This window comes from Elephas maximus, chromosome 13, assembly GCF_024166365.1.
Source record: "Elephas maximus indicus isolate mEleMax1 chromosome 13, mEleMax1 primary haplotype, whole genome shotgun sequence".
Classification (NCBI taxonomy): Eukaryota; Metazoa; Chordata; class Mammalia; order Proboscidea; family Elephantidae; genus Elephas; species Elephas maximus.
The window spans coordinates 48,939,567-48,967,091 of NC_064831.1; the positions used below are offsets into that span (position 1 = coordinate 48,939,567).

The 27,525-nt window shown below is 37.1% G+C and overlaps 1 protein-coding gene across 4 annotated transcripts in view; it reads left to right on the plus strand.

Annotated features, from left to right (window-relative positions):
• MINDY2 (MINDY lysine 48 deubiquitinase 2) overlaps window positions 1-27,525 on the plus strand; it is an 88,591-nt gene that overhangs the window by 12,862 nt on the left and 48,204 nt on the right. For 2 of the 4 annotated variants that reach the window (XM_049905501.1, XM_049905500.1), the window contains exons 2-5: window positions 6,270-6,327; window positions 16,071-16,135; window positions 16,565-16,624; window positions 20,994-21,152. In XM_049905501.1, the coding sequence (XP_049761458.1) occupies window positions 6,270-6,327; window positions 16,071-16,135; window positions 16,565-16,624; window positions 20,994-21,152 (342 nt within the window). The remainder of the gene's footprint in view (window positions 1-6,269; window positions 6,328-16,070; window positions 16,136-16,564; window positions 16,625-20,993; window positions 21,153-27,525) is intronic. The other 2 variants (XM_049905503.1, XM_049905502.1) reach the window with 1 other exon arrangement.

The window sequence follows — 27,525 nt, forward strand, 5'->3', positions numbered from 1 at the left end:
TGCAGTGAGTTTTTATTTTACTTTAATGCAAAATTAGACTGCAGCACAGGAATCAGATAATATGCTCAAATTAAAAATGGCTGTCTCCTGAGTTCCATCGCAGCTTTCTGCTAGAATGTGAAACTTCACAATGCCAAAGCATCCTGAGCCTCAGAGTGGACTTTGAGTATTCTGTTCCCATCATCCTCTACTTTCCGTTGGCCACAAAGTTCTGTTGATTCTTCATTTAAAATATATTTCAGATAATGTACTACATGAGATTTCATTGGACGAAAGTGTTTTTGCTGTTTTTTTCTTTTAAAAAAAGTCTGTAAATACTGGGTTAGTGGGAAAGGATAGATACCAATTCACATCACAGTTCTGCTACTTGCTTTGGATAAATTAACTTTTTAAAGCTTTAGTTTATTCTTTGAAAGAAGATAATAATGCTGGCTTCATAGGACTGCTATGGAATAAGGCAATATGCAAGTGGTGGCAATTAGTACATGTTCAATACACATAATTTTTTTTTTTCTGACTTTCTTTCCTAAAGAGCAATTACTGGTAAATATTCGATTTTATATCTCCTCAAGTATCTCCCCAACTTTAAAGAGTTGTTGGCTCAAAAACTGTGAATTTCTTGACTACTTATTAATTAATTAGTGTTGGCTTAAGCATTTAACAAGATTTTTTTTGTCATTCTTCTATATACCACCACCTGTATAAGCTGCTTCTTATGTCTTACTGCTGAGTTTCCTGCATTTCCCTCACCCATCAGAATATCAAAATAACATGTATCAAAATACTGACATAGCACTTTTGGGGAAGTTTTATATTCCTGCGTAAGATTTTATCAATACTTTAAACAGACGGTTTTGTTTTTAGTTTTGGCCTCATTTGAGCCTCTTCTCAAACACCCTTCACTTTTTTTTTTCATTTTTATTGTGCTTTAAGTGAAAGTTTACAAATCAAGTCAGTCTGTCACATAAAAGCTTATATATACCTTACTACATACTCCCATTTACTCTCCCCCTAATGAGTCAGCCCGCTCCCTCCTTCCAGTCTCTCCTTTTGTGATGGTTTTCCAGTTTCTAACCCTCTCTACCCTCCCATCTCCCCTCCAGACAGGAGATGCCAACACAGTCTCAAGTGTCCCCCTGATACAAGTAGCTCACTCTTCATCAGCATCTCTCTCCAACCCATTGTCCAGTCCCTTCCATGTCTGATGAGTTGTCTTCGGGAATGGTTCCTGTCCTGGGCCAACAGAAGGTTTGGGGACCATGACTGCCGGGATTCTTCTAGTCTCAGTCAGACCATTAAGTCTGGTCTTTTTATGAGAATTTGGGGTCTGCATCCCACTGTTCTCCTGCTCCCTCAGGGGTTCTCTTTTGTGCTCCCTGTCAGGGCAGTCATCGGTTGTGGCCGGCCACCATCTAGTTCTTCTGGTCTCAGGATGATGTAAGTCTCTAGTTCATGTGGCCCTTTCTGTCTCTTGGGCTCATAGTTATCGTGTGACCTTGGTGTTCTTCATTCTCCTTTGATCCAGGTGGGTTGAGACCAAGTGATGCATCTTAGATGGCCGCTTGTTAGCATTTAAGACCCCAGACGCCACACTTCAAAGTGGGATGCAGAATGTTTTCATAATAGAATTTATTTTGCCAATTGACTTAGACGTCCCCTTAAGCTATAGTCCCCAAACCCCCGCCCTTGCTCCGCTGACCTTTGAAGCATTCAGTTTATCCCGGAAACTTCTTTGCTTTTGGTCCAGTCCAGGTGAGCTGACCTTCTCTGTATTGAGTATTGTCCTTCCCGTCACCTAAAGTAGTTCTTATCTACTAACTAATCAGTAAATAACCCTCTCCCACCCTACCTCCCTCCCCCCTCATAACCACAAAAGAACACACTTCACTATTTAAATGATTAAAATCTATAGAATAATTGTTGTTGTTAGGTACCATCGAGTCGGTTCTGACTCAGAGACCCTGTGTACAACAGAATGAAATACTGCCCAGTCCTGCGCCATCCTCATGATTGATGTTATGCTTGAGCCCATTGTTGCAGCCACTGTGTCAGTCATAGAATAATTAGGCTGAATTGATGAAGTTTTACCCTATGGTACAGTATTTGGAGTTGGTGTAGCTGTTTCCCTTTATTAATTTAAATATTCTTGCTGTGCTGCTTATATTATTAATTTGCTCAGCACATCTTTAGTTAATACAATAGCATTTTATTGACTAGGACATAATTGATTTTCCTAGATAATAACGTATTTATTTTATTTGGGCTCTATTCATTTAGAACTATGTGTTAATATGGACTGTTAGGATTTGCTCAAATGTTAGGGAAGAATATTATAAGCTACTTAGAATACTTTCCAAGTACCCTTGTATACAGTAAAGTACTTATTACTTACAAACAGTATGTTATAGATTTTTATTAAAAGAGGACCATCTAAGAACTTCGGTCATACTTGATTAACCATTTTTTTCATTGTGAAATTTTAAATTGAGAGATTCAGAAAGATTACTATAGTTGTTAATTACATATTCTTAGCCAGCAATCCCAAAACCTGTTTCTTTTTCAATAAAATCTAAAGAGGCAAAGGGGTTAAAGTCTTCGGGTTAACAAAACTTGTGGCCCTTGATTTTGAGGTGGTGGTGCTGGAGGAAAGCAAAAAGAGAAGTAAGCATTCTGGAAGATCTTTATCGTGTGGTCAGAAAATTGGGATTTTTTGATTACTCCAAACTGTTAGTGGGAGGCAGGCATTTCTTCACTGTTAACGCTTTTGTCCGTAGCTTTAATGAACATCCAGAATATTTTCCTGGCTAAGAGTCAGAAAATGAATACGCCACTTAGTATATTTCTGAATAAGCCTGTTAAAATATTTGTGTATTTGTTGTTCCATTTCTAAAATCAGCAGAGAGATTGTCATTTCCTACTTTAAATGTTTAAAACAAGATATGTTAGGGCATTATTATTTGAAAATTTCAAAGCTAAACCCTGAAATCATTTGTTTGTAGAAATCTAGGATTTTAGAATATATTTCCCAAACACATATACTTCTTAGGGCCTGAGTTTCTTATTCTGAAAACTTTATATTAGGATTATAGTATTAACCGAAGGAGAGGATAAGTTATTTGTTTATGAAATTTTTTGGTGAATACATTTCTGCAATGAATCTCTCTAGAATAAGAGAATGTTCACATATTAACTTATTTAAGAAATATTTTTAGGTATAAATAGGACTTTCTGATTGATCTGGCAATTGTTCATCTTTTAGAATGTAAATGTCACTGGTTTAAAAATCTTAATACAATAATCAGACCTTCAAAAGTGGTACTGAAACACCTTGAAATAATATTATATAATAATGGTTGGATTCATCCATTAAGTAAGAATCATCCAAATGAATAAGGAAGATGGAAGAAGAATTGATGCATTTGAATTATGGTGTTGGCAAAGAGCATTAAATATACCATGGACTGCCAAAAGATTTGCCAGAATGTTCTTTACAAGCAAGAATGGTGGGACTTTGTCTTACTTACTTTGGATGTGTGATCAGGACGGACCAGTCCTTGGAGAAGGACATCATGCTTGGCAAAGCAGAAGGTTAGTGAGAAGGAAGAAGACCGTCAATGATATGGATTCAGCGAGCCCAAACATAGCAATGATTGTGAGGATGGTGCAGGACCAGGCAGGGCTTCGTTCTGTTGTACATAAGGTCACGATGAGTCAGAGCTGACTCGAGGGCGCCTAACAGCAAGAATCATCTAAAGCAGGAGTCAGCAAACTTTTTCTGTAAAGGACCAGACGGTAAAAATTTTAGGGTTTCAGGATGATATAGTCTCTTTCTCAAAGATTCAACTCTGTCATTATAACATAATAACAGCCAAAGACAATGCACAAACAAATGAGAATGACTGTGTTTCAATAAAACTTTACCTAGAATATTTAGAAAAACAGATGGTGGACTGTAATTTGCCAGTGCCTGATATAGAGCAGTACTGTCCGATAAAACTTCTTCAGAATTATTTTTATATTCTTTGCTAAATCAGTATTTCTTAAGTTTTCTTTGTCAATCTGAAGTCCATTTTGAGTCACAATTGAAAAATATGTCACAGAGAATAAAAATAATTTAGAATCAAGTAATGATCCTATCCTCCATGGCATCCCTTGGTTTTCAGCTGAGTGATAAATCCGCTGGACGACAAGATCATGAGGACCACCTGTCATATATACCCTCAGAGGGTCTCAATCTGTTCTGTTTTACAGGAATTTTTTAAGGCTTGTTTTATTCATTGTTTAAAACAACAGCAACAACAAAATTATGACTTGCTATTAGCATGTTTCATAACATAAACCCTCAGAGCACCTTCTTCAGTAGTTTGGGAAATTGTTAGAGAAAATTCTGATCTAGATGATTTCCTTGGTTGAACAAAAGATTATTCCTGGAGAATTTTTAATTTTGTTGCCATTCTCCAATCATTGACATATTATTGTTGTTGTTAGGTGCCGTCGAGTCAGTTCCGACTCATCAGCGACCCTACGCACAACAGAACAGAGCACTGCCCGGTCCTGCGCCATCCCCACAGTCGTTGCTATGCCTGAGCCCGCTGTTGCAGCCACTGTGTCAATCCACCTCGTTGAGTGTCTTCCCCTTTTCCACTGACCCTGTACTTTGCCAAGCATGATGTCCTTCTCCAGGGACTGATCCCTCCTGACAACATGTCCAAAGTATGTAAGACACAGTCTCGCTATCCTTGCTTCTAAGGAGCATTCTGGTTGCACTTCTTCCAAGACAGATTTGTTCGTTCTTTTGGCAGTCCATGGTATATTCAATATTCTTCACCAACACCACCATTCAAAGGCGTCAACTCTTCGGTCTTCCTTATTCATTGTCCAGCTTTCACATGCATATGATGTAATTGAAAATACCATGGTTTGGGTCAGGCGCACCTTAGTCTTCAGGGTGACATCTTCACTTTTCAACACTTTGAAGAGGTCCTTTGCAGCAGATTGGCCCAATGCAATGCGTCTTTTGATTTCCTGACTGCTGCTTCCGTGGCTGTTGATTGTGGATCCAAGTAAAATGAAATCCTTGACAACTTCAATCTTTTCTCCGTTTATCATGATGTTGCTTATTGGTTCAGTTGTGAGGATTTTTGTTTTCTTTATGTTCAGGTGCAATCCATACTGAAGGCTGTGGTCTTTGATCTTCATTAGTAGGTGCTTCAACTCCTCTTCACTTTCAGCAAGCAAGGTTGTGTTACCGGCGTAACGCAGGTTGTTAACGAGTCTTCCTCCATTACTCTGATTTTCCACCTACAGCATTTATTTTTCTCCTATACAGTCATTGACTGTAACATTCGTGTAGCTCATCTGACAACTCATTTGAAAAATTAGACTAATGTGTTTTTGCAGCTGAATTAACTTTAATGAGTTTTCATGGTTTTCCAACTTAAGCATGACTATGATGTATGTACTTACTTTTAACTTTTTTATTCTAAAGTGTAACACATGCAGAAAAGTGCGTAAAGCAGAGTTTTCCAGTTTAACAAGTTATTACAAAGCACACACAGTGGAACTATCACGCAGGTCTTGACACAGAGTATTGCCAGTGCCCTAGAAGCTCACTGTGTGCTCCTTGCCATCTATAACTCCTTCCTTTACTCCTAGGGGTAATCATAATCCTGAGCTCTATAATACCCATGTCCTTACTTTTCTTTATAGTTTTAGCACCTAAGTGTACAGCTATAAATAATATAGTTCAATTTTGCCTGTTGTTGAACTTTACAGTATAATGAAATTATACAGTATGAATTCTTCAGTGTATGACTAATACTAATATATTCATTTTAGCCCTTCAGCAATGAAAATGGCCAAGGTAGACTGACTATTAACCGTGTTCAAGCCTGGCTTTAGTAATACTGCTTCCATGGGCGACCGGTCCCAACACATTCGTGTCTCTGCCTGCCCTTTAACCACATTTTCTGCTGTGCAGGACACTGTTGCCTAAAGATAATCATGCTGGGTAGTTAAGGCCATAGTACTTGGCTTTGAAAAAGATTTCTCAATGTTCTATAAGAGCTTATATTAACCTGTAAATTTTATGTTGATAGGATTGACTTTGTTACATTTTATAAAGATTTTAATAAATATTACTTTATAGACACAGCAGGTGAATACTTTTGCACATACGTGTATACGTACATACTTGTGTTTCTGGCTGCAAGAAATACCTCAGTTACCGAAACTATTTGATTTTATAGAAATAATACTTTCTTTTTCAGGTGAAACTTCCACCGATGATGGAAATCATAACTGCTGAACAGCTGATGGAATATTTAGGTTAGTGTTGAAAAATGGATGATGTTATATCTTTTTCAAAAGAAAACAAAGTTTTTAAAGCTAATATATTACCAGATATCACCTTTCCGAAGTGCTATTAGTTTATTTTACAATTTTACCTTTGAATCTCATAATTAAAAATTTTTATCAGTATATTACTGTACTTATTATTCTGCCACAGCCTTCTTTCTGACCAGCATTAAAATTCTACATAAAAAAGGAAACATCTAGAAAATAACAAAATATATGTTAATTCCAATAATTTTTTTTATACATAACCAGGAACCAAAAAAACCAAATGCGTTGCCATCAAGTCAATTGCAACTCATAGTGACCCTATAGGACAGAGTAGAGCTGTCCCATAGGGTTTCCAAGGAGCAGTTGGTAACTTGAACTGCCTACCTTTTGGTTAGCAGCCGAGCTTTTAACCACATAACCAGTAGGAATGTAAAATAAGGAAGCCACTTTGAAATACACTTTGGCAGCTCTTCAAAAAGTTAAACACAGCATTACCACCTGACCCTGTGATTTCAGTCCTCGGTATATACCCAAGACAAATTAGAACATATGTCCATACAAGAGCCTGTACACCAATATTTATAGCACCATTATTCATAATGGCCAAAAATTAGAAACCCCCGAATGTCCATCAGCTGGTGAATGGATAAACAGTGTGTGGTATATCCATACAATGAAATAGTACTCAGCCGTAAAAAGGAATGACATACTGACACATACTACATACAGCATGGGTGAACCTTGGAAACATTATGCTAAATGAAAGAAGCCAAGTCACAAAAGTCCACATGTTTTATGACTCTGTTTATACTGTATGTGCAGAATAGGCAAATTTACAGAGACAGCAAGTAGATTAGTGGTTGCTTAGGGCTGAGGAGGGATTAGGGAGAAAAAGGGAATTGATTGCTGAAGGATACAGGGTTTCTTTCAGAGGGATGAAAATATTCTAAAGTTAGATTATAGTGATAGTTTCACAATGCTGTGAATATACTAAAAAAAAAACTTTGAATTCAATACTTTAAATGGGTGTAGTGTATGATTATGCAAATTATATCTCAATAAAGCTGTTGAAAAAAGAGAAAATTGGAGGAAAGGAATTGGAAAGAGTGTTTCAGACAAATAGAAGGATTAGTCTTAGTACAGATAGTGCATCCATAGCAAGATAGAAGACAGAATATATAAAAGTTGATGCAGGAAGGTAGATAGGTGTGGTTGTGGTAGCTTGTGGCAAGTTTTTGATTTGCTTCTATTTTCTCTGGAAATAGGAAGCACAGTCATCAGCTGGGAGTGAGGATGAGGGAGGAAGTGTTGAAAGTTTAATAAGAGGGTATAAAATAATGCCTAGAACAGTGAGTGAGTGAATGACTTGTGGAGATGTAATATGACTGCTGAGCATTAGCTCAAAGGTTAGTAATATTAATGATGTTGTGTGGTAATTTCCACATTCCATTGGATGGCCTTTCTTTGGCATGGGTACAGATATGGATCTCTTCCATTTAGTAGGCCGGTTAGCTGTCTTCCAAATTTCTTGACACAGATGAGTAAGCACATCCATCACTGCACCTGTTTGGTTGTTTTTTTAAACATCTCAGTTGATACTCTTTCAACTCCTGGTGCCTTGTTTTTTTGCCAGGGCCTTCAGTGTGACCTGAGCTTCTTCCTTGTATACCAGCGGTTCTTGATTATATGCCACATCCTGAAATGGGTGGATGTCAACCAGATTTTTTTGGTCCAGTGACCCTGTGTATTCCTTCTCTCTTCTTTTGATGCTTTCCATATCATTCAGTTCTTTGCCCAGGGAGTCCTTCAGTATTGCAACTCAAGACTTGAATTTTCTCTTCAGTTCTTCCAGCTTGAGAAATGCCTATTGTGTTTTTCCCTTTTGGTTTTCTAACTCCAGATTTTTCACATTTCATCATAATACTTTACCTTGTCATCTAGAACTGCCCTTTGAAGTCTTTCGTTCAGCTCTTTTACTTGATCATTTCTCCCATTAGCTTTAGCTATGCCGCACTCAAAGGCAAGTTGCAGTCTCTTGTGACATTCATTTTGGTCCTTTCCTTCTTTCCTGTCTTTTCAATGGCTTTTCACTTTCTTCACGTAAAGTGTCCTTGATATCTTCCTACAGCTCTTCTGGACTTCAGTCATTAGTGTTCAGTGCATCAAATCTGTTCTTGAGATGGTCTCTAAATTCAGGTGGAATGTATTCAAGGTCATATTTTGGCTCTCATGGACTTACTTTGATTTTCTTTAGCTTCAACTTGAACTTGCACATGAGCAATTGATTCTCTGTTCTGCAGTTCATCCTTGGCTTTATCTTTACTGATGATACTGAGCTTCTCTAGTGTCTCTTTTCACAGGTGTCAATTTGATTTCTATGAAATCCATCCTTAAGGTCCATGTGTAGATTCTTTGATTATGTGGTTAAAAAAAAAGTATTTTGGATCAATAAGTCATTGGTCTTGCAGGATTCTGTCATGCGATCCCTGACATTGTTTCTGTCACCAAGGCCATATTTTCCAACTACTGATCCTTCTTCTTTGTTTCCAACTTTTGCATTCCCATCACCAGTGATTCTCAACACATCTTGATTACACTTTAGATCTAGTTCAAACTGCAGCAGGTTGTAAAAATCTTCAATTTCTTCATCTTTGGCGTGGTTGGTACTTAAATTGGAGTAAGTCTTTAACTGGTCTCTCTTTTAGGCATATGCATATTAACTTATCACTGACCATGCTGTACTTCAGGATAGATCTCAAAATGTTCTTTTTAAGAATGAATATAACACCATTCTCTTTTAACTTGTTCCCAGCATAGCAGACAATGTGATTGTTGGATTCAGAATGACTAATACCAGTCCATTTCAGCTCACTAACTCCCAGGATATTGATCTTCAAGTGCTGCATTTCATAAGTGGGATGAAAATATATTAAAAGCAATTTTCAAGATGGTCTGGTTGAGACAATAGGAAACAGTCACAGTAGTCCAGATATGCTGTTGATTTAACAGCTTTTTGAGTGCCTAGTATATATAAGTAATGAGGACATGTATTTCTGAGCCCAGTTTCCTGACTAAGCTGTTTCATATCTAAGCATTCTCTGCTGTATTTTCTGTAGTCTCAGATCATGACCATAACCACCTAAACCTACACTGTCCAGTATGGTAGCCACTAGCCACATGTGGCTACTGAACACTTTAAAGTTGGCCAGTGTGAATTGAGATGTGCTCTAAGTGTAAAATACACACCAGATTTTAAAGACTTAGTGCCAAAAAATGAATATAAAATATGGTTAATAACTTTTATATTGAATACATGTTGAAAGGATAATATTTGTAACACGTTGGATAAAATATATTATTAAAATTAATTCCACCTGTTTCTTTTTACTTTTTTAAATGTGGACATTTAAAATGACACACATATCTCATATTTCTGTTGGACGGGATTGACCTAAATTGTGCTGCCACTCACCCCACAGCTTCTAACTCCTTTCTGGCTCTGCTATCTGTGTTATTGCAGGTTGATATCATTTACCTAACCGCCTCTTTGCTCGTTATTGCCATCACTTTACTTGCCTTTGTCTGCATACCTTCTGAAACAAAATGAACCCTTCTCTTAGTTTCATAAATGAAGGATAAACTTGTGGCAGAGAACCCATGAGCAGAGCAAGATGGCCTAAGTGCAGAGGTTCCTATAGTGGAAAAGAGTGAAACTGATGCAGAAATGAAGGCATCACAAAATTGTAATGCTGAAGAGACCTACCTCTTTATTTTAACAAATCAGGAAACCAAAGCTCAGAGAGGTGAAATGACTTGTAGTCTCCATCTAGGCACCTTTTATGTGATTTAAAGAATGCTGAGAAGATTCGTATAATCAAAAGTATATGCCTCCTCCCCTCCACTCCAAATATATTTTTGGTACAGTACTTGAAATTTCCACTAATCATCTTTTGTTTTTGAATCCAGCAAATATTTACGGAGCATACGCTGTGGCAAGTTCCTTGGAGGCCTGGACAGTGCAGCCATTGTGGCAGTATAGGTGTACTCTACTATGGAAATGGTAGCACGGCATCTTTTTTAGAAAGAGGAATGTAAGAAATGATTAGCACATTTTGCTATATTGAATTTATCTGACTGTTAGCTAGCAAAGCCCTGAGGAAGCAGAACATAGGATAGATATTTTTGATAAGAAAAATTGTTGGAAAAACATCTAGATCTTGAGTTGGTGAAGAGATTTGGGATTCATGGGTAAGAGAATTTACCTACTAGGGGCAGCATAAAAGTAATATCCTCATGGGAGGTGGGATAAAGTAAGCAAGAGTGATGTGAGGAGAGAGATTCTGAAGACTTCCTCAAACAAAAAATAAACTTTATTCAGGGCCAATCCTGCCAGACCAAATTGTTTAATTTTCTAAGCTATCTGAATTTTCTCATGAGATTACTCTAGTTTTCTGCAGGAATCAGAGATGCTTTTGAGTTAATAAGCAAACACCAGTAGAAGGATTATATGAAAAGGTGTTAATTGCTTTCCTAACACCTAGCTGAGATGGCCCAAGGGAATGGGAATTTTGATTGGTTAGAGGAAAACGAGTAAGTCAGTTTTAATTTGGAAATTTCTGTTACTAGAATACTTGGAGCAGGTCAAATGTGGGCATGTCATGGTGGAGGGCTTTGGGCATAGAGAAAGGAACTTGACAAGCTGAGATAGCTAATAATTGCCAGGAGGTCTAATAAAATAAGATGGAAAAGAAGGTGTAGGGAGAAGGCAGGAATTGGGTAGGAATATAACATGAAAAAAGCACAACACAAACTGGAAAGTATACTATGAGCTCAACCATCCAAAATAGTTTGTATGATGATAAAACTAGCATTATAGTAAGGAAAAGAGTTGTTGGCGTTGTCTGACTTTAAAAAAAATAGTTTATCTTTTTAATGTAGATATACTATAGAGAGGGGGTCAATGATGGAACATTGAACTTTTGCCCACAGTGGACAGCATCTCCTCTTTTCCAAATGCTCATCTGGGATATGCTGGCTAACTACTGCAAACACTCTCTTCTGTCTGTCAGCCTGTGTAACTGCCAGGTCTTTGTGCCTCAATTTTGTTTGTCTGTAGTGTACCCTTGGCAGCAAGGTCTTAGAGATTCTGTCTTTGAAATTCTTTCCCTTCCTAGTACACTGACATTTCACAGCCTGAATTCCTGCAACCTCCATCATTTCCTGTTCCTCCCAAATTAGTCTATATACCAGTGTAACGTTCCAAAAGTTCCAATTTCATCTTTTACTCCCCTACTTAAAAGCATAAAGTGTGTTCCCTTATAAACTTTCAAAAGCAGCCTAACTTATGAATGTATTATTTAGGTTTTTTCTATAGTCTGATCAAGTCTACTCATCCAGCCCTATGTCCTATACTCTGATACATAAATCCTAAGTATGAATCTTATTATAAGCTCTCCGTATAACATGATTTTTCTCACATGCGCCTTTTATAACACTCGTTTTTCCCCTTTAAAGAATGCTTTTGTTCCCCACTGCCTTTCCAAGTTCTGGCCATCTTTCAGGATCCGGTTTAGATACTTTTCCCTTTGAAAAATATTTCTAAGCTCTACAGGCTTATCGTTATCTCTTTCTAAAAAGGCTCAGCTGCTAACCAAGAGTTCAGGAGTTTGAATCCACTAGCTGCTCCTTGGAAACCCTATGGGGCAGTTCTACTATGTTCTATAGGTTCGCTATGAATCGGAATTGACTGAACAGCAATGGGTTTTGTTTTTTTTTTTAAGGTATTTATTATACTTTACACTACATTACAGTTTGTCATTATCTTATTCTGTTTCCTGTATGTTCTTTGCTGAAACAAATTATCAGTTTTTTTAGAGGAACATTCATGTCCTAGTATTTATTTCAAACCATTACTAAACATATAAGAGATCCTCAATAAATACTTTGAGATTGAAATAGTATTGCAGACCAATTACAGACACAAAGGTTAGATAAGCTAGACAAAACAGCACTCTTAAGAGTTGCTTTATTTAGATATCTAAAACTGAAAGATGCTTCCTTAGAACCCAAACTCAGCCTTTTAAAAATATCTGACTCTTCTATTACAAACTTTTCTAAAAATATATCTGACTGTACCATATGTACTTATATTGGTTATCCATTGCTGTATAAAAAATTACTTCAGCACTTAGTGGCTTAAAACAACCATGATCATTTCACAGTTTCTGTTGGTCAGAAACCTGGGTGCAGCTTAGCTGGGTGCCTCTGCCTTAAGGTCTGTGATGAGGTTGTAGTCAGAGTATGTGCTAGGGCTGCAGTCTCATCTGAAGGCTCAGCTGGGGAAGGATCTTCTGAGCTAACTGCCATGGTTGTTGGCAGGATTCAGTTCCTCATGGGTTATTGGACTGAGGGCCTCAGTTCCTTGTTTGCTGTTGGCTGGAGGCTTCTTTCTATATCTTGCCATGCAGGCCTATCCATAAGGCAACTCATAACATGGCATCTGACTTCCCTCAAAGTGAGCATGTAAGAGAAAACCATGGTGGAAGTCACAGTTTTTTTGTAACCTAATTTCAGAAGTGACATCTCATTACTTCTGTCATAGTCTGTTCATTAGAAGTGAGTCAGTAAGTCCAGTCCATACTCCAAGGATGGAAGGAATTACACAAAGGCTTGAATATCAGGAGGTGGGGTCACTGAGGTCCATATTAGAGGCTGCCTACCTTTGCCGTGCTATTTTGCTCTTACCCATAGACTTTTCCTGGCCTCAGGAAAAGGAGGACTTGCTTTTCTGAGTCCTTCTCAGAAATCATTTTACTCATAGCACCTAAGTTTTAATCTATGGTAGCATATCCAGGGCTGTTTAATATTATACTATATAATGTTCTGCATCATCACCCCACTAAAGGTATAATCAAGAAATAATACATAGTCTTTTATTAGGATAAGTACAGAACTTATATGAAATATAAGACACAAGTATAGCAATTATGCTCTTGATTATTTGAATAAATAAGGTATAGCGTTTACCAAAATAGGGCATAGTTTCTAGTCACACACTGTACCAAAACTCAACTCAAAAACATTTGCTAAATTGACTTCCTTATATATTCCCATGAATCAATTAATTAATGCTTTTGGAGTTCTTGTACCTACAGAGAATAAAGTCATTGCTAATTAGATTTTGCTATCTTAAAGTTCTACTTGAAAGCACTAATAATAATATATTGATATTCATAGGAATTACATTTGTTATCAGAGTTGGAAAGCTTAAGAGAATACTTCAGTCTTTAGACTTTTCTTTTTTTTAATTAGGATATAAAGGTTATATTAAGAGCAATTTCACCAACTTATTAATCATGGAGGAAGTTGCGTGAGAAGCTGGATCCTGACCTCACTGCTTATACCAAGTAATTCCTCAGATTCAAGATTTAAGCATTAAGAAAAAAGACAAACATAAAATTACATGAAAAAAATATGTGAATATTTGCATATTCTTAAGAGGTGAAGATCTTTCTAAACATGACATCTAATCCAGAAGCTCTAATGGAAGAATTTAACTATACTAAAATGAAATATTTCAGTACAGCAAAAAAAATACCACCACCATAAATTTGGAATCTAATATGGGGGAAAATATTTATCACACGGATAGCAGAAAATGTGCTAATTCCTCTCACAGGAAAAGAGCTTTTATAGTTCAGTAAGAAAAGATAAGAGACATATGGGCAGGTAGTTCAAAGGAAAAGAAGTATATACAATTAATAAAAAAGGCAATGCGTGTATTAAAAAGGTGCTGCATATATTTAAGACACTACACATATATTACAAAGGTCATACATATATTAAAGAGGTGATACATATATAAAATACATGTATAAGATACCCGTTTTTTGTTTTTTTTAAGATTTATACTTAGTTTTTTTAATAATTTTTATTGTGCTTTAAGTGAAAGTTTACAAATCAAGTCAGTCTCTCACACAAAAACCCATATACAGCTTGCTACACACTCCCAATTACTCTCCCCCTAATGAGACAGCCTGCTCTCTCCCTCTACTGTGTCTTTTCGTGTCCTTTTCGCCAGCTTCTAACCCCCTCCACCCTCTCATCTTCCCTCCAGGCAGGAGATGCCAACCTAGTCTCAAGTGTCCACCTGACCCAAGAAGCTCACTCCTCACCAGCATCCCTTTCCAACCCATTGTCCAGTCCAATCCATATCTGAAGAGTTGGCTTCGGGAATGGTTCCTGTCCTGGGGGCAACAGAAGGTCTGGAGACCATGACCACCGGGGTCCTTCCAGTCTCAGACCATTAAGTCTGGTCTTATGAGAATTTGGGGTCTGCATCCCACTGCTCTCCTGCTCCCTCAGGGGTTCTCTGCTGTGTTCCCTGTCAGGGCAGTCATCGGTTGTAGCCGGGCACCATCTAGTTCTGGTCTCAGGATGATGTTGTTGCTGGTTCATGTGGCCCTTTCTGTCTCTTGGGCTCGTAATCACCTTGTATCCTTGGTGTTCTTCATTTGCCTTGGATCCAGGTGGGTTGAGACCAATTGATGAATCTTAGATGGCTGCTTGCTGGCGTTTAAGACCCCAGACACCACTCTTCAAAGTGGGATGCAGAATGTTTTCTTAATAGATTTTATTACGCCAATTGACTTAGATATCCCCTGAAACCATGGTCCCCAGACCCCTGCCCCTGCTACGCTGGCCTTCGAAGCATTCAGTTTATTCAGGAAACTTCTTTGCTTTTGGTTTAGTCCAGTTGTGCTGACCTCCCCTGTATTGTGTGCTGTCTTTCCCTTCACCTAAAGTAGTTCTTATCTACTACCTAATTAGTGAATGCCCCTCTTCCACCCTCTCTCCCTCCCTCCTCTCGTAACCACAAAAGAAATGTCTTCTTCTCAGTTTAAACTATTTCTCAAGTTCTTATAATAGTGGTCTTATTCAATATTTGTCCTTTTGCAACTGACTAATTTCACTCAGCATAATGCCTTTCATAACAGGTTCCTCCATGTTATGAAATGTTTCACAGATTCCTCACTGTTCTTTATCGATGCGTAGTATTCCATTGTGTGAATGTATACCATAATTAAGATACCAGTTTTTTAAATGTAAAGAACTTTTGTTTACTTACCAGAGTGGCAAACATTTAGAAGATTAATAACACTTATTGACTAGAGATAATGAGGAAATAGTTATATTGTTGATACCAACGAAATGTGGTACAACATTTTTGGGAGAGCAATTAAGCAATATGAATTAAAATATAAAATACTCATACCTCAAGTGAGACTTTTTAGTAACTTAACCTATAACAACACTTCACAAATCTGCAAAGATACAAGTGTAAGGATATTACTCACAACATGGTTTATCTTAGTAAGATATTGATGGGATAATGACTAAGTAATTTGGAATGTCTCTACAATATATGGAATACTATAATGGCCATTAAAAAGAATGAGAGCTATATCTGCAGTAACAAGGAAAGGAAAGATGCTCAAGTACATTATAAAGTGGAAGAAAAAGAAAGTTGCAAAAGCATTACAGTATAAAGAAAATATGAGAGACTATAGCATAGCGTTAAATCAGTTTTCCCTGGGTAGAATTGGGCAATCAACTTTATATGTCATCTATTGCTAATGTTTAAATATTTATAATTAAAAATCTATTACTTTTGTAGTTAGAAAAATAGTCTTTAAAAAAGAAAATTTCACAATTTCTCTTTACAGGAGATTACATGCTTGATGCAAAGCCAAAAGAAATTTCAGAAATTCAACGTTTAAACTATGAGCAGGTAATAAACACAATTTCTGTTATATTAATTTGTGGATATATTCATTGATTTCTATCAGTGGTTGGAAGATACTTTCCATAAAGGATCAAAGAGTAAATATTTTAGGCTTTGTGGGCAATATATGATCTCTGTTGCATATTCTTTGTTTTCTTATTTAGAACCCTTTACCCAGTGCCATTGAGTCAATTCCTTTACAAATGTAAAATCATTCTTAACTCACAGGCTGGATTTGGCCCCCAAGCCATACTTTGTCAATTCCTGGTCTATATGAATATGTATGCTATATAGAATGATACATCGATATCCTTCTACAGATCCACGTAGAATGATAACCTAGTGTTTTTCTTGAAAAATTGACTTGCAAGTCAATTTGTCGTTAACTTATCTTTCCTATGGATATTTTATAATTAATTTTATATTTATATTTAGTTATTTATTTTGGAAATCCTGGTGGCATCGTGGTTAAGAGCTACAGCTGCTACCCCAAAGGTAAGGAGTTTGAATCCACCAGGTGCTCCTTGGAAACTGTATGGGGCAGTTTTATTCTGTCCTATAGGGTCACTATAAGTCAGGATCAACTTGTCAGCAACAGATTTGGTTTTATTTTATTTTATAATTAATTTATGTTTAGGAGAAAGTTGAACAAATGATGCCTAGTACAGGCAGTCCCCAGATTACAAATGAGTTCTGTTCCTAAGTATGTCTTTAACTCAGATTTGTACGCAAGTTGGAACAGTTTTGTACAATTCGTATCTAATATCAGTTAGTCAAATGTTTGTCTTAGTATATAGTATATAGTGTATATAGTATATAGTGTACCTTTCTATGCATAAAAAACATTAAAAGAACACTTCCAGCCACACTGAAACATCTTTAACATAATAGTACAACAATGATAATAATGTTTTGATGCATGTCGCAAAGTAGCACCCGTTTGTTATTATAAACCATTGTATGGACCTTGACCTTTTAATACAATAGGCCTCATGAGGGTTGGCTCACAACTATGGGTTGTACTACGTCTGATGTTCCTAACCCAGGGGCTGCCTGTGTATGGTATTAGGACAAGTTCTGTTGTCCCGACTTTCAATGTGTCCTCATTTTTTGGCATGCTCTTTGGAGAACGAGCTCTTTAATACAGGAGGGTCACTAGGCTCACAACGATTGGACCTGGAAGAAAGGGCAGAACTTAATTTTCTTTTCCTTGGCAATAGAAGGCAAGAAGTAATCAGCTTCTTAGAGTGGAAAGAAGAAATAGCCATCATTGCATCCTTCATATTTACTTTCAAAGCAACTTTGGTACATACTTTCAACAGTATCAAATTGGCAAAAGGGAAGCAAAGCCCATAATACTATTGCAAAATTTCTTGAATTTGAATGTTCAAATAATCCAGTCTTAACAGAATTCAAAAGCCAACATATTACATTGCTTCATTTGTATACGGTGGAAAATCTATAGCTAAAGCCAAGTTGGTAGGCTGAATTATTCAAATTTTATTGGGTGAATTTATAACTCAGAGCATGATTTTTAAACATTTTTAGCAATAGAAACTTCTTTTCAAATGAAATCTTATGTAAACTCCAATTTATAAAACCAGCAAATAATATTTTATAAGTATAAAGTGACAGGATTCACTTTATATTATTTTTCAAATTTATTTACTTATTGAAATCAATGAAACTATTTTGATTAATCCAAAAACTTGAATTTGAGGATTATGGAAGATCATTGCACTCTCCCATCAACCTCAGAATTCATTGATGAAAGCAGACATGTTCAAGCCTAAATTTTAGAAAGGCCAATGTGAAGCTGCAATTTTCCTGATTAAAACCACTTTATCAGAAGTTGTCATGCAAACAAAGATTCTGTTTTTTCCCAGTGTATCTAGCGATAGATGCCCTGACCCCCCAAGAAAGTATGCTGCACGTGTGTGTTTATGACAGGTTTTTAAATCGCTGCAGGTATATTTTTTTGTTTTTGTTTTGTTTTAAATAATTTTTATTGTGCTTTAAGTGAAAGTTTACAAATCAAGCTAGTCTCTCACATATAAACTTATATACACCTTACTACATACTCCCACTTACTCTCCCCCTAATGAGTCAGCCCACTCCCTCCTTCCAGTCTCTCCTTTCGTGACCGTTTTGCCAGTTTTTAACCCCCTCTACCCTCCTATCTCCCCTCCAGACAGGAGATGCCAACATAGTCTCAAGTGTCCACCTTATGCAAGTAGCTCACTCCTCATCAGCATCTCTCTCCAACCCATTGTCCAGTCCAATCCATGTCTGCTGTAGGTGTATTTTTAAAATAAATTTAAATTTAAAACATTTCACCATGTTGGAAGTACCTTTCAGAAGAATTCTAAAACAATAGATAAGTGGAAACTTTGGTGAAGGGTAAGACAGTACACAATACTGGGGAAGCCAGCACAACCTGTGCAAGGCAAGGTCATGGAAGCTCCATAGGCACATCCAAACTCCCTATGGGACCAAATTGCTGGGCTGAGGGCTGTGGGGACCATGGTCTCATGGAACATCTAGCTCAACTGGCATTAACAGAGTGTATAAAGAAAATGTTCTACATTCTACTTTGGTGAGTAGCATCCGGGGTCTTAAAATCCTGTAAGTGGCCATCTAGGATACTCCACTGGTCTCACCCCTTCGGGAGCAAGGAAAAGTGAAGAACACTAGAGATACAAGGGAAAGGTTAATCCAAAGGACTAATGGACCACATCTACCACGGCCTCCAGCAGACTGAGTCCAGAACAATGAGATGGTGCCCAGCTACCACCACTGACTGTTCTGACAGGGATCACAATAGAAGGTCCTGGACAGAGCTGGAGAAAAATGCAGAGCAAAATTCTAACTCAAAAAGAAAGACCAGACTTACTGGCCTGACACAGACTGGAGAAACCCTGAGAGTATGACCTCCTGACACCCTTTCAGCTCGGTAATGAGACAACTCCTGAGGTTCACCCTTCAGCCGAACATTGAACAGGCCCATTGGAAAAAAGACTAAAGGGGCACACCAGCCCTGGGGCAGGGACTGGAAGGTAGGTGGGAATAGGAAAGCTTGTAATAGGGAGCCCAGGGTTGAGAAGGGAGAGTGTCGACATGTCGTGGGGTTGTTAACCAATATCATACAACAATGTGTGTACTAACTGTTTGATAAGAAACTAGTTTGTTCTGTATGTAAACCTTCATCTAAAGTACAAGAGAAAAAAAAAAAAATTCTAAGAAACAGTGTAACTTCTGGCTTAAAGGAATTAATAGTAAATCCTTTTGGTTTAGGCAACCATCCCTCGGACTTATATTTTATACTATTAATTATCATACTTATGGATTTAGGAACAAGGTGGCAAAGTTCTTACCCTTTTTTAACTCTTTGTTTATAAATTCGTTTATTTATTTAACCAGTTTTATTGATCTTTATGGAGAATACAAAATGGTGTCAATTTAGTTGTTTTAATACTATACAATCTACAACAAATGTAGTAAATATGTAAAGGTGTAAGCATGAGCCTGGGAAAGGAAATAAGGTGAATGGCAACCAAAAATTTAACAAAAATGGAATAAAAAATAGGAGGTAGTGGAGCCATAATCCTTAGATTGCTGGCCATTTTTCAGATTCATCATTCCTGTGGCATAGGAAAAATTTTAAAACATTTAAGGGGAAAATGCAAGCTGTTTCTTTTTAAGGGTTCTGTGTTTTGCGAAGGTTGAGAAAATGTAGTCTTTTGAGGGAAGATTGATATTTGGAATAGATAAAGCTGACAAAGGTCAAAGACTATCTAACAATGTTACCCTATTATAAATCTATCGTTTGCAAATTTATAACATTTGAATAATTTGTTTTCAGTCTGTATAGTCTCTAAGAATGAAATTTTGTAAGTTTTTTGGTAAAACAGAACTTTGTTTATATGACCTAAATTTATCTTTTTTAAATTTCAAAGCGAGTCCCCTGGCTTTAATATGAGGAGTTATTTCTTGTTTAACCTGTCTGCTATATGCCCCTCCACTAGACTCTAAGCTTTAATTTTATATCTTTAGTATCTAGCACGGTGTCTTGCTCAACGGTTGGGATTCAGTATAAATCTAATAAATTGTATTATTGATTTTTATTTGTTTCATCAAATATATGACTATAAATATGTATTTAATGTGTTAAAGCATCTAGAAAACATATTTTAAAATAGTCTTTATTACAGACTTAGGTGACCCCATTTGTTGAGAAAACTGATATGGACAGAATGACTCCTTACTTTGGCCAGCAAGTCTTTGTGATCCAGCCTCTGACTGTCTTTCACACTTCTCTTTCCATTTTCCACTTCTCTTACTCTACTCTAGCCACATGGGACTCCTTGCTGTTTCATGAACACACTAATAAATTCATTTCTGCATCAGAGTTTTTGCCCTGGTATCCACTTTGTCTGCAATGCTCTTTCCCCGGAGCTTCCCCAGGCTCAGTGTTTCCCTTTGGTGTCTAAGTGTCATTTTCAAAGAGACCTTCTTCTTTGCCTTTAGATTTCAAGGTCTAAAATCAGTCCCTCATCCCTGTCACTTTATATGTCCTCATCCTGCTCAATTTTTCTTACCAGTATTTCATGTTATATATAGACATGTTTGCCTCTCTCTGTAGAATGTGGGTTCTTTGACAGCAGTGAATTTGTTTTGCTCATTATTCTATCTTTAGAGCTCAGGTTAGTGCCAGGCACATAGTAGTTACTTAATAAAAATTTGTTTAAATGAATAAGTTGGATAAAATGAAAAATTAGAAGTAAACGTGCTTGCACTTAAATATCTTTTTTGTTCTTGTTGTTTTGATTTTTCTGATCTATCTTCTTCCCCTTTCCATTTTCAGAATATGAGTGATGCTATGGCAGTTTTGCACAAACTACAGACAGGTCTGGATGTAAACGTAAAATTTACTGGTGTTCGAGTATTTGAATATACACCGGAATGCATAGTATTTGATCTTCTTGATATTCCCTTGTATCATGGGTGGTTAGTGGACCCTCAGGTAAGTAGAAAAATTTTAATTATATAAACACAAATGCAGTTATAGTTTATTACTTTAGCAAATTAATCTAGACTTATATTTTCTGATATATATTTCCATCCTTTGAAAAAAGATTTTATACCACTGCAACATTTATAAAACTAGCCACCCTAAACTCCCATCCCTTGAACTATACATTTCTAAATGTACAGTGACCGAGTTACAGTACCAAGACTCTTGGTATTTACTAGTCTAGCATTCCAGATTTTGCCTCTTGGCGAGTACATCAGTGTGGCGGCAAGACGTAGATGACACAGCCACGGGCAACCGAAGAAAGTTTCAGGAAGGGACGATTCACAAAGGTGTGGGCTAAGTTAAGGGAGACAAGCAGGGATGGTGAAGCATCCTAGAGTTAGCAACAGCGTTTTTATTCACTGCTACATCTTTAGAACTCAGGATGCTGTCTGGCACATAGGAAGGACTTAACAAATTTGCTGAAGAAATGAATAAACTGGTAAAATGGAAAACTAGAAGTAAATTGTGCCTGGACTCAAATATCTTTTTTGTTACCACTCATAACCCTGAAGGACAAGGGAGGAAGCAGAACCAGCAAGAAGACCCATTTCTAAAGAATAGGGCTGCTTGACAGGAGTGTAGCCATTAGTATAGAAATGTAGTTACTACCAAATTGTGGCCCAGCAGGGAAGGAATAGAGGTAAATAAATATGCTGACTTTTCTTTCTTCCCTCCCTCTGCGGTCCTGTCTATAGCTTCCATTGGCAAATTCAACTAAAAATGAGAGGACAAGGATGCTAGTTGCTGCAGTCAGTCCATAGAGATCAGCCTCCTAGAGCATACAGTAGGTTAGAGAAGGGTGGAGAGGGGAGCTGGAAGGGCCAACAGTCAGTCCATAGAGATCAGCCTCCAGAAGCATCAGTAGGTGAGAGAAGGGTGGAGAGGGGAGCTGGAAAGGCCAAGGAAGAAACAAGTCCTTTATCATATACTAAGTTCTTATGCAGGCTAGAATCTTCTCTGTTCCATTGACCTGTCTTTTTTCTACTCCTATGCTGCTTAAATATTATTATAGATTATGTACATGTTTTTAATTAAGCTTTATTTTGAGATAACTGTAGATTCACCTGTACTTTTAAAGAATACAGAGCGATCCCTTGTATCTTTTACCACTTACCCCAATGGTAATATTCTACAAGCTGGGGAACAGTGTCACAACCAGAATACTGAAGTCGATTCAGTCAAGATTCAAACATTTCCTTCACCACAGGGCTCCCTCACGTTGCCCTTTTATAGCCACACCCACTCCCCTCCTCCCCCTACTCCTTCATAATCCTGGCACCCACTAGTTTGCTCTCCATTTCTGTGATTTTGTCATTTCAAGAACATTATATAAATGAGTCATACAGGACGTGTCCTTCTTTGTTTGTTTTTTTCACTCTGGGGATTCATCAGGTGGTTGTGTGTATAGTTTGTTCCTTTTTATTGCTGAGTAGTATTTCATGATATGGATATACCACAGTTTAACCATTTGCACATGGAAGGACATCTGAGCTCTTTCCAGTTTTTTGCTATTACAAATAAAGCTGCTATAAACATTTGTGTACAGATTTTTATATGACCATAAGCTTACATTTCTCTGAAATAAATCCCCATGAGTATAGCTGCTGGGTTATATGGTAGTTGCATGTGTAGTTTTTAAGAAACTGCCAAACAATTTTCTAGAGTGCCTGTACCAAAAGTTTATATTCCTTCCAGCAATGTGAATGATCCAATTTCTCTGTATCCTTGCCAGCATTTGGTGTTGTCACTATTTTCTATTTTAGTCATTCTGATACTTGTGTAATGATATCTCATTTTGGTTTTAATTGTGTATTTATCTAATGGTTAATGATGTTGAACACTTTTTCATGTACTTATTTGTCCTTGTAATCCTCTTCAGTGAAATGTCTCTTCATGTCTTTTGCTCATTTTCTAATAAGATTTCTTCTACTATTGAGTTATATATATAATATAATTTATTTTTGTTATTATTGTCAAGAATATACACAGCAGAACATACACCAACTCAACAATTTCTACAAGTTCAATTCAGTGATATTGATTACATTCTTCAGGTTGTGCAACCATTCTCACCCTCCTTTTCCTAATTGTTCCTTCCCCATTAACATAAACTCACTGCCCTAAGTTTCCTATTTAATCTTTCAGATTGCTGTTGTCAATTTGATCCCATATAACTACCTCTTAGAAGAGCACAGTGCTCAGGGCAGACATACTAGTTAAACTAAACCATTGTTTGGTTTTAAGAAGACTTCAGGGGATATTTTGGTTTAAGGTTTAAAGATTATCTCAGGGCAATAGTTTCAGGGGTTCATCAAGCCTACCTGTCTCCAGAAAATGTGGATTCCATGGGAATTTGAAATTCTGTTCTGCATTTTCCACCTGTTGATCAAGATTCTTCTAAGGAATCTTTGATCAAAATGTTCAATAACAGTAGCCGGGCACCATCCAGTTCTGCTGGTCTCATGGCAAAGGAGGCAGGTTGTTCATAGAGGCAATTAACCACACATTCCATTTCCTCCTCCTATTCGTGACTCTTCTTTTTCCTCTGTTACTTCAGGCAAATAGATACCAGTTGTTGTACCTTGGATTGCTACTTGCAAGCTTTTAAGATCCCAGGCACTATGCAACAAACTAGGAGGTAGAACAGAAGCATTAAACATGTTATCAGGCCAGTTAACTAGGATAACACACGAAATCATGACCCTAAACCTCCAAATCAAGGAACCAAATCCCATGAGGTGTTTGGTTGTATGTAAGCAGCCTCAGCAGCTACTCTTTTTTTTGTTTGTTTTTTGTTGTTGTAAATGTATCTACCCCATAACTTTTGTCAGTTCAACTTTTTACAGGTGTACAACTCATTGACAGCAATTACATTAATCAGCTAGGCATCCCTATCCTTAATCAATGTGACTTTTCCATCACTGTGAACCTCGAAAGTACTCCATTAGCAATATTCCCCCTTTCTTCCTCCCTCCCACCCCTGGTAACCACTAATAAACTTTGGTCTTTATTCATTTGTCTGTTCTTGTCTTTTTATATAAGTGAAGTCATCGACTATTTGTCCTTTTGTGATTGACTTCTTTCACTCAGCATAATATCTTCAAGCTCCATCTATATGGTAGCATGTATCAAGACTTCATTTCTCCTACATTTCCATTGTATGTATGTAACACATTTTGTTTATTCATCCATTGATGGGCATTTACGTTGTTTCCACCTTTTGGTTATTGTTAACAGTACTGCAGTGAACGTTGGTGTACAAGTCTTTTGGGTGTATATACTTACTAGTGGAATTGGTGGGTACTTTCTTTTTTTTTATTGAGTTTTGAGGGAACCCTGGTGGCACAGTCATTAAGAGCTCAGCTTCCAACCAAAAGGTTGGCAGTTCGAATCCATCAGCCACTCCTTAGAAGCTCTATGGAGCAGTTCTACTCTATACTATAGGGTCACTATGAGTCGGAATCAACTTGAGGGCAAAGGGTATTGAGTTTTGAGAGTTCCTTGTATGTCCTAGATAATAATCCTTTGTTTGCTGAAGATCATTCAAAAGCAGTTGCAGCAGTACAGGAAACTGTCAGAAGTTCAAGCTGGATTCAGAAGAGGACGTGGAACGAGGGATATCATTGCTGATGTCAGATGGATGTTGGCTGAAAGCAGAGAATACCAGAAGGATGTTTACCTGTGTTTTATTGACTGTGCAAAGGCATTCAACTGTGTGGACCATAACAAATTGTGGACGGCATTGCAAAGAACTGAGAATTCCAGAACACATAATTGTGCTCATGACGAACCTGTACATAGACCAACAGGCAGTTGTTCCAACAGAACAAGGGGATACTGCGTGATTTAAAGTCAGGAAAGATGTGCAACAGGGCTGTATCCTTTGACCATACTTACACAATCTGTATGCTGAGAAAATAATCTGAGAAGATGGGCTCTATGAAGAAAAACAGGGCATCAGGATTGGAGGAAGACTCATTAACAACCTGCGATATGCAGATGACACAACCTTGCTTGCTGAAAGTGAAGAGGACTTAAAGCACTTACTGATGAAGATCAAAGACTGCAGCCTTCAGTGTGGATTGCACCTCAACATAAAGAAAATAAAAATCCTCCCACTGGCCCAATAAGCAGTATCATGATAAACAGAGAAAATACTGAAGTTGTCAAGGATTTCATTTTACTTGGATCCACAATCAACACCCATGGAAGCAACAGTCAAGAAATCAGACAACATATTGTGATGGGCAAATCTACTACAAAAGACCTCTTTAAAATGTTGAAAAACAAGGATGTCACTTTGAGGACTAAGGTGCACCTGACCCAAGGCATGGTATTTTCAATCACCTCATATGCATGCAAAAGCTGGACAACCAATAAGAAAGACCAAAGAATAACTGACACCTTTGAATTATGATCTTGGCAAAGACTACTGAATATTTCCATGGGCTGCCAGAAGAACGAACAAATCTGTTTTGGACAAAGTACAGCCAGAATGTTCTTTAGAAGCAAGGATGTGAGACTTTGTCTCACATACTTTGGACATGTTATCAGGAAGGACCAGTCCCTGGAGGAGGACATCATACTTGGTAAAGTGGAGGGTCAGTGAAAAAGAGGAAGACCCTCAAGGAGATGGATTGACACAGTGGCTGCAACAACGGGCTCAAGTACAGCAAAGACTGTGAGAATGGGGCAGGAGTGGGCAGTGTTGCGTTCTGTTGTACATGGGTCGCTAGGAGTCAGAACTGACTGGATGACACCTAACGACAACAACAACAATCCTTTTTTGGATATGTGGCTTGTGAATATTGTCTCCCAATCTGCAGCTTCTAACATCCTCTTAACAGGGTCTTTTGCTGAGGAAAAGTTTTTAATTCTGATGAAGTCCAATTTATTAATTTTCCCTTTTATATACCTTGCTTTTGGTGTTAAGTCTAAGAATTCTTTGCATAACCCTAGATCCTGAAGATTCTCTATGTTTTTTCTAAGTATTTTATAGTTTTGCATTTTACATTTAAGTCCATGATCCATTTTGAGTTAATTTTTATATGAGATACAAGATATAGATCAAGTTCATTTTTTTTCTCTTGTCTATTTTTGTCTACTTGCTTTACCTCCATTTAATTGCTTTTGCTCTTTTGTCAAAATTTTTGGGCATATTTGTATAGATCTATTTCTGGGTTCTCTGTTTTGTCCCATGGATCTATGTCTCTTGTCCTATCCCACTATCACACAGTCTTGATTACTGTGACTATATAATCTTAAAATCAGACAGACTGATTTCTCTATTTTTCTTTTACAAAATTGTTTAGCTATTCAGCTCCTTTGCCTTTCTATGTAAATCTTAGAATCATCTTGTCCATCTCTACAAAAAAATCTTGCTGGCATTTTGATAAGCTTTGTGTTAAACCTCTTAGGTCAATATGGGGAGAATTGGTATCTTTACTACGTTGAGCCTTCCAATCTATGAACACAGTATTTCTTTCATCAGCACCTTGTACTTTTCAGCATACAAGTCCTACACATGTTATGTTACATTTACACCTAAGATTACAGGTTTTTTTGAGCGATTATAATTGGTATTGACCATTGTTCATTGCTGGTGTGTAGAAATATAATTGATTTTTTGTATGTTATCTTGTATTTTGTGACCTTGCTGTACTTACTAGAAAAAAATTTTTTAATTTTTTTTTGGTATATTCCTGGGATTTTCTGTGTAGACAGTCATGTCATCTGCAAATAGGGACAGTTTCATTTCTTCTTTTCTGATGTCTATCCCTTTTATTTCCTTTTCCTGTCTTATTGAGCCAGCTAATACTTCTAGCACTGTGTTGACCAAGAGTGATGGGAATAGACATCCTTGCCTTGTTCCTGATCTTAGGGGGAAAGCATTTAGTCTTTTACTATTAAGCATAATGCTAGCTGTATGTTTTTTACAGATGCCCTTTTTCAGCTTGAGGCAGTTCCTTTATGTTTCTAATGGGTGTTGAGTTTTGTCAAATGCATTCTCTATATCAACAGATATGATCATATGATTTTTCTTTTTAGCCTGTAAATATGTTGGATTAACTAATTGATATTTAAATATTGAAACTGCCTTGCATCTCCAGGATAAACTCTACTTGGTTTTGTTGTGTAATTGTTTTAATATATTGTGAACTCTATTTGCTATTATTGTTAAGAATTTTTTACATCTATATCATAGGGGATACTATTTGTAGCTTTTTGTACAGTGTGAATTGTCACACTTCTCTTTTATTTTCTGAAAGAGACCATATAGACTTGGTACTAATTCTTCTTTCAATGTTTGGTAGAACTC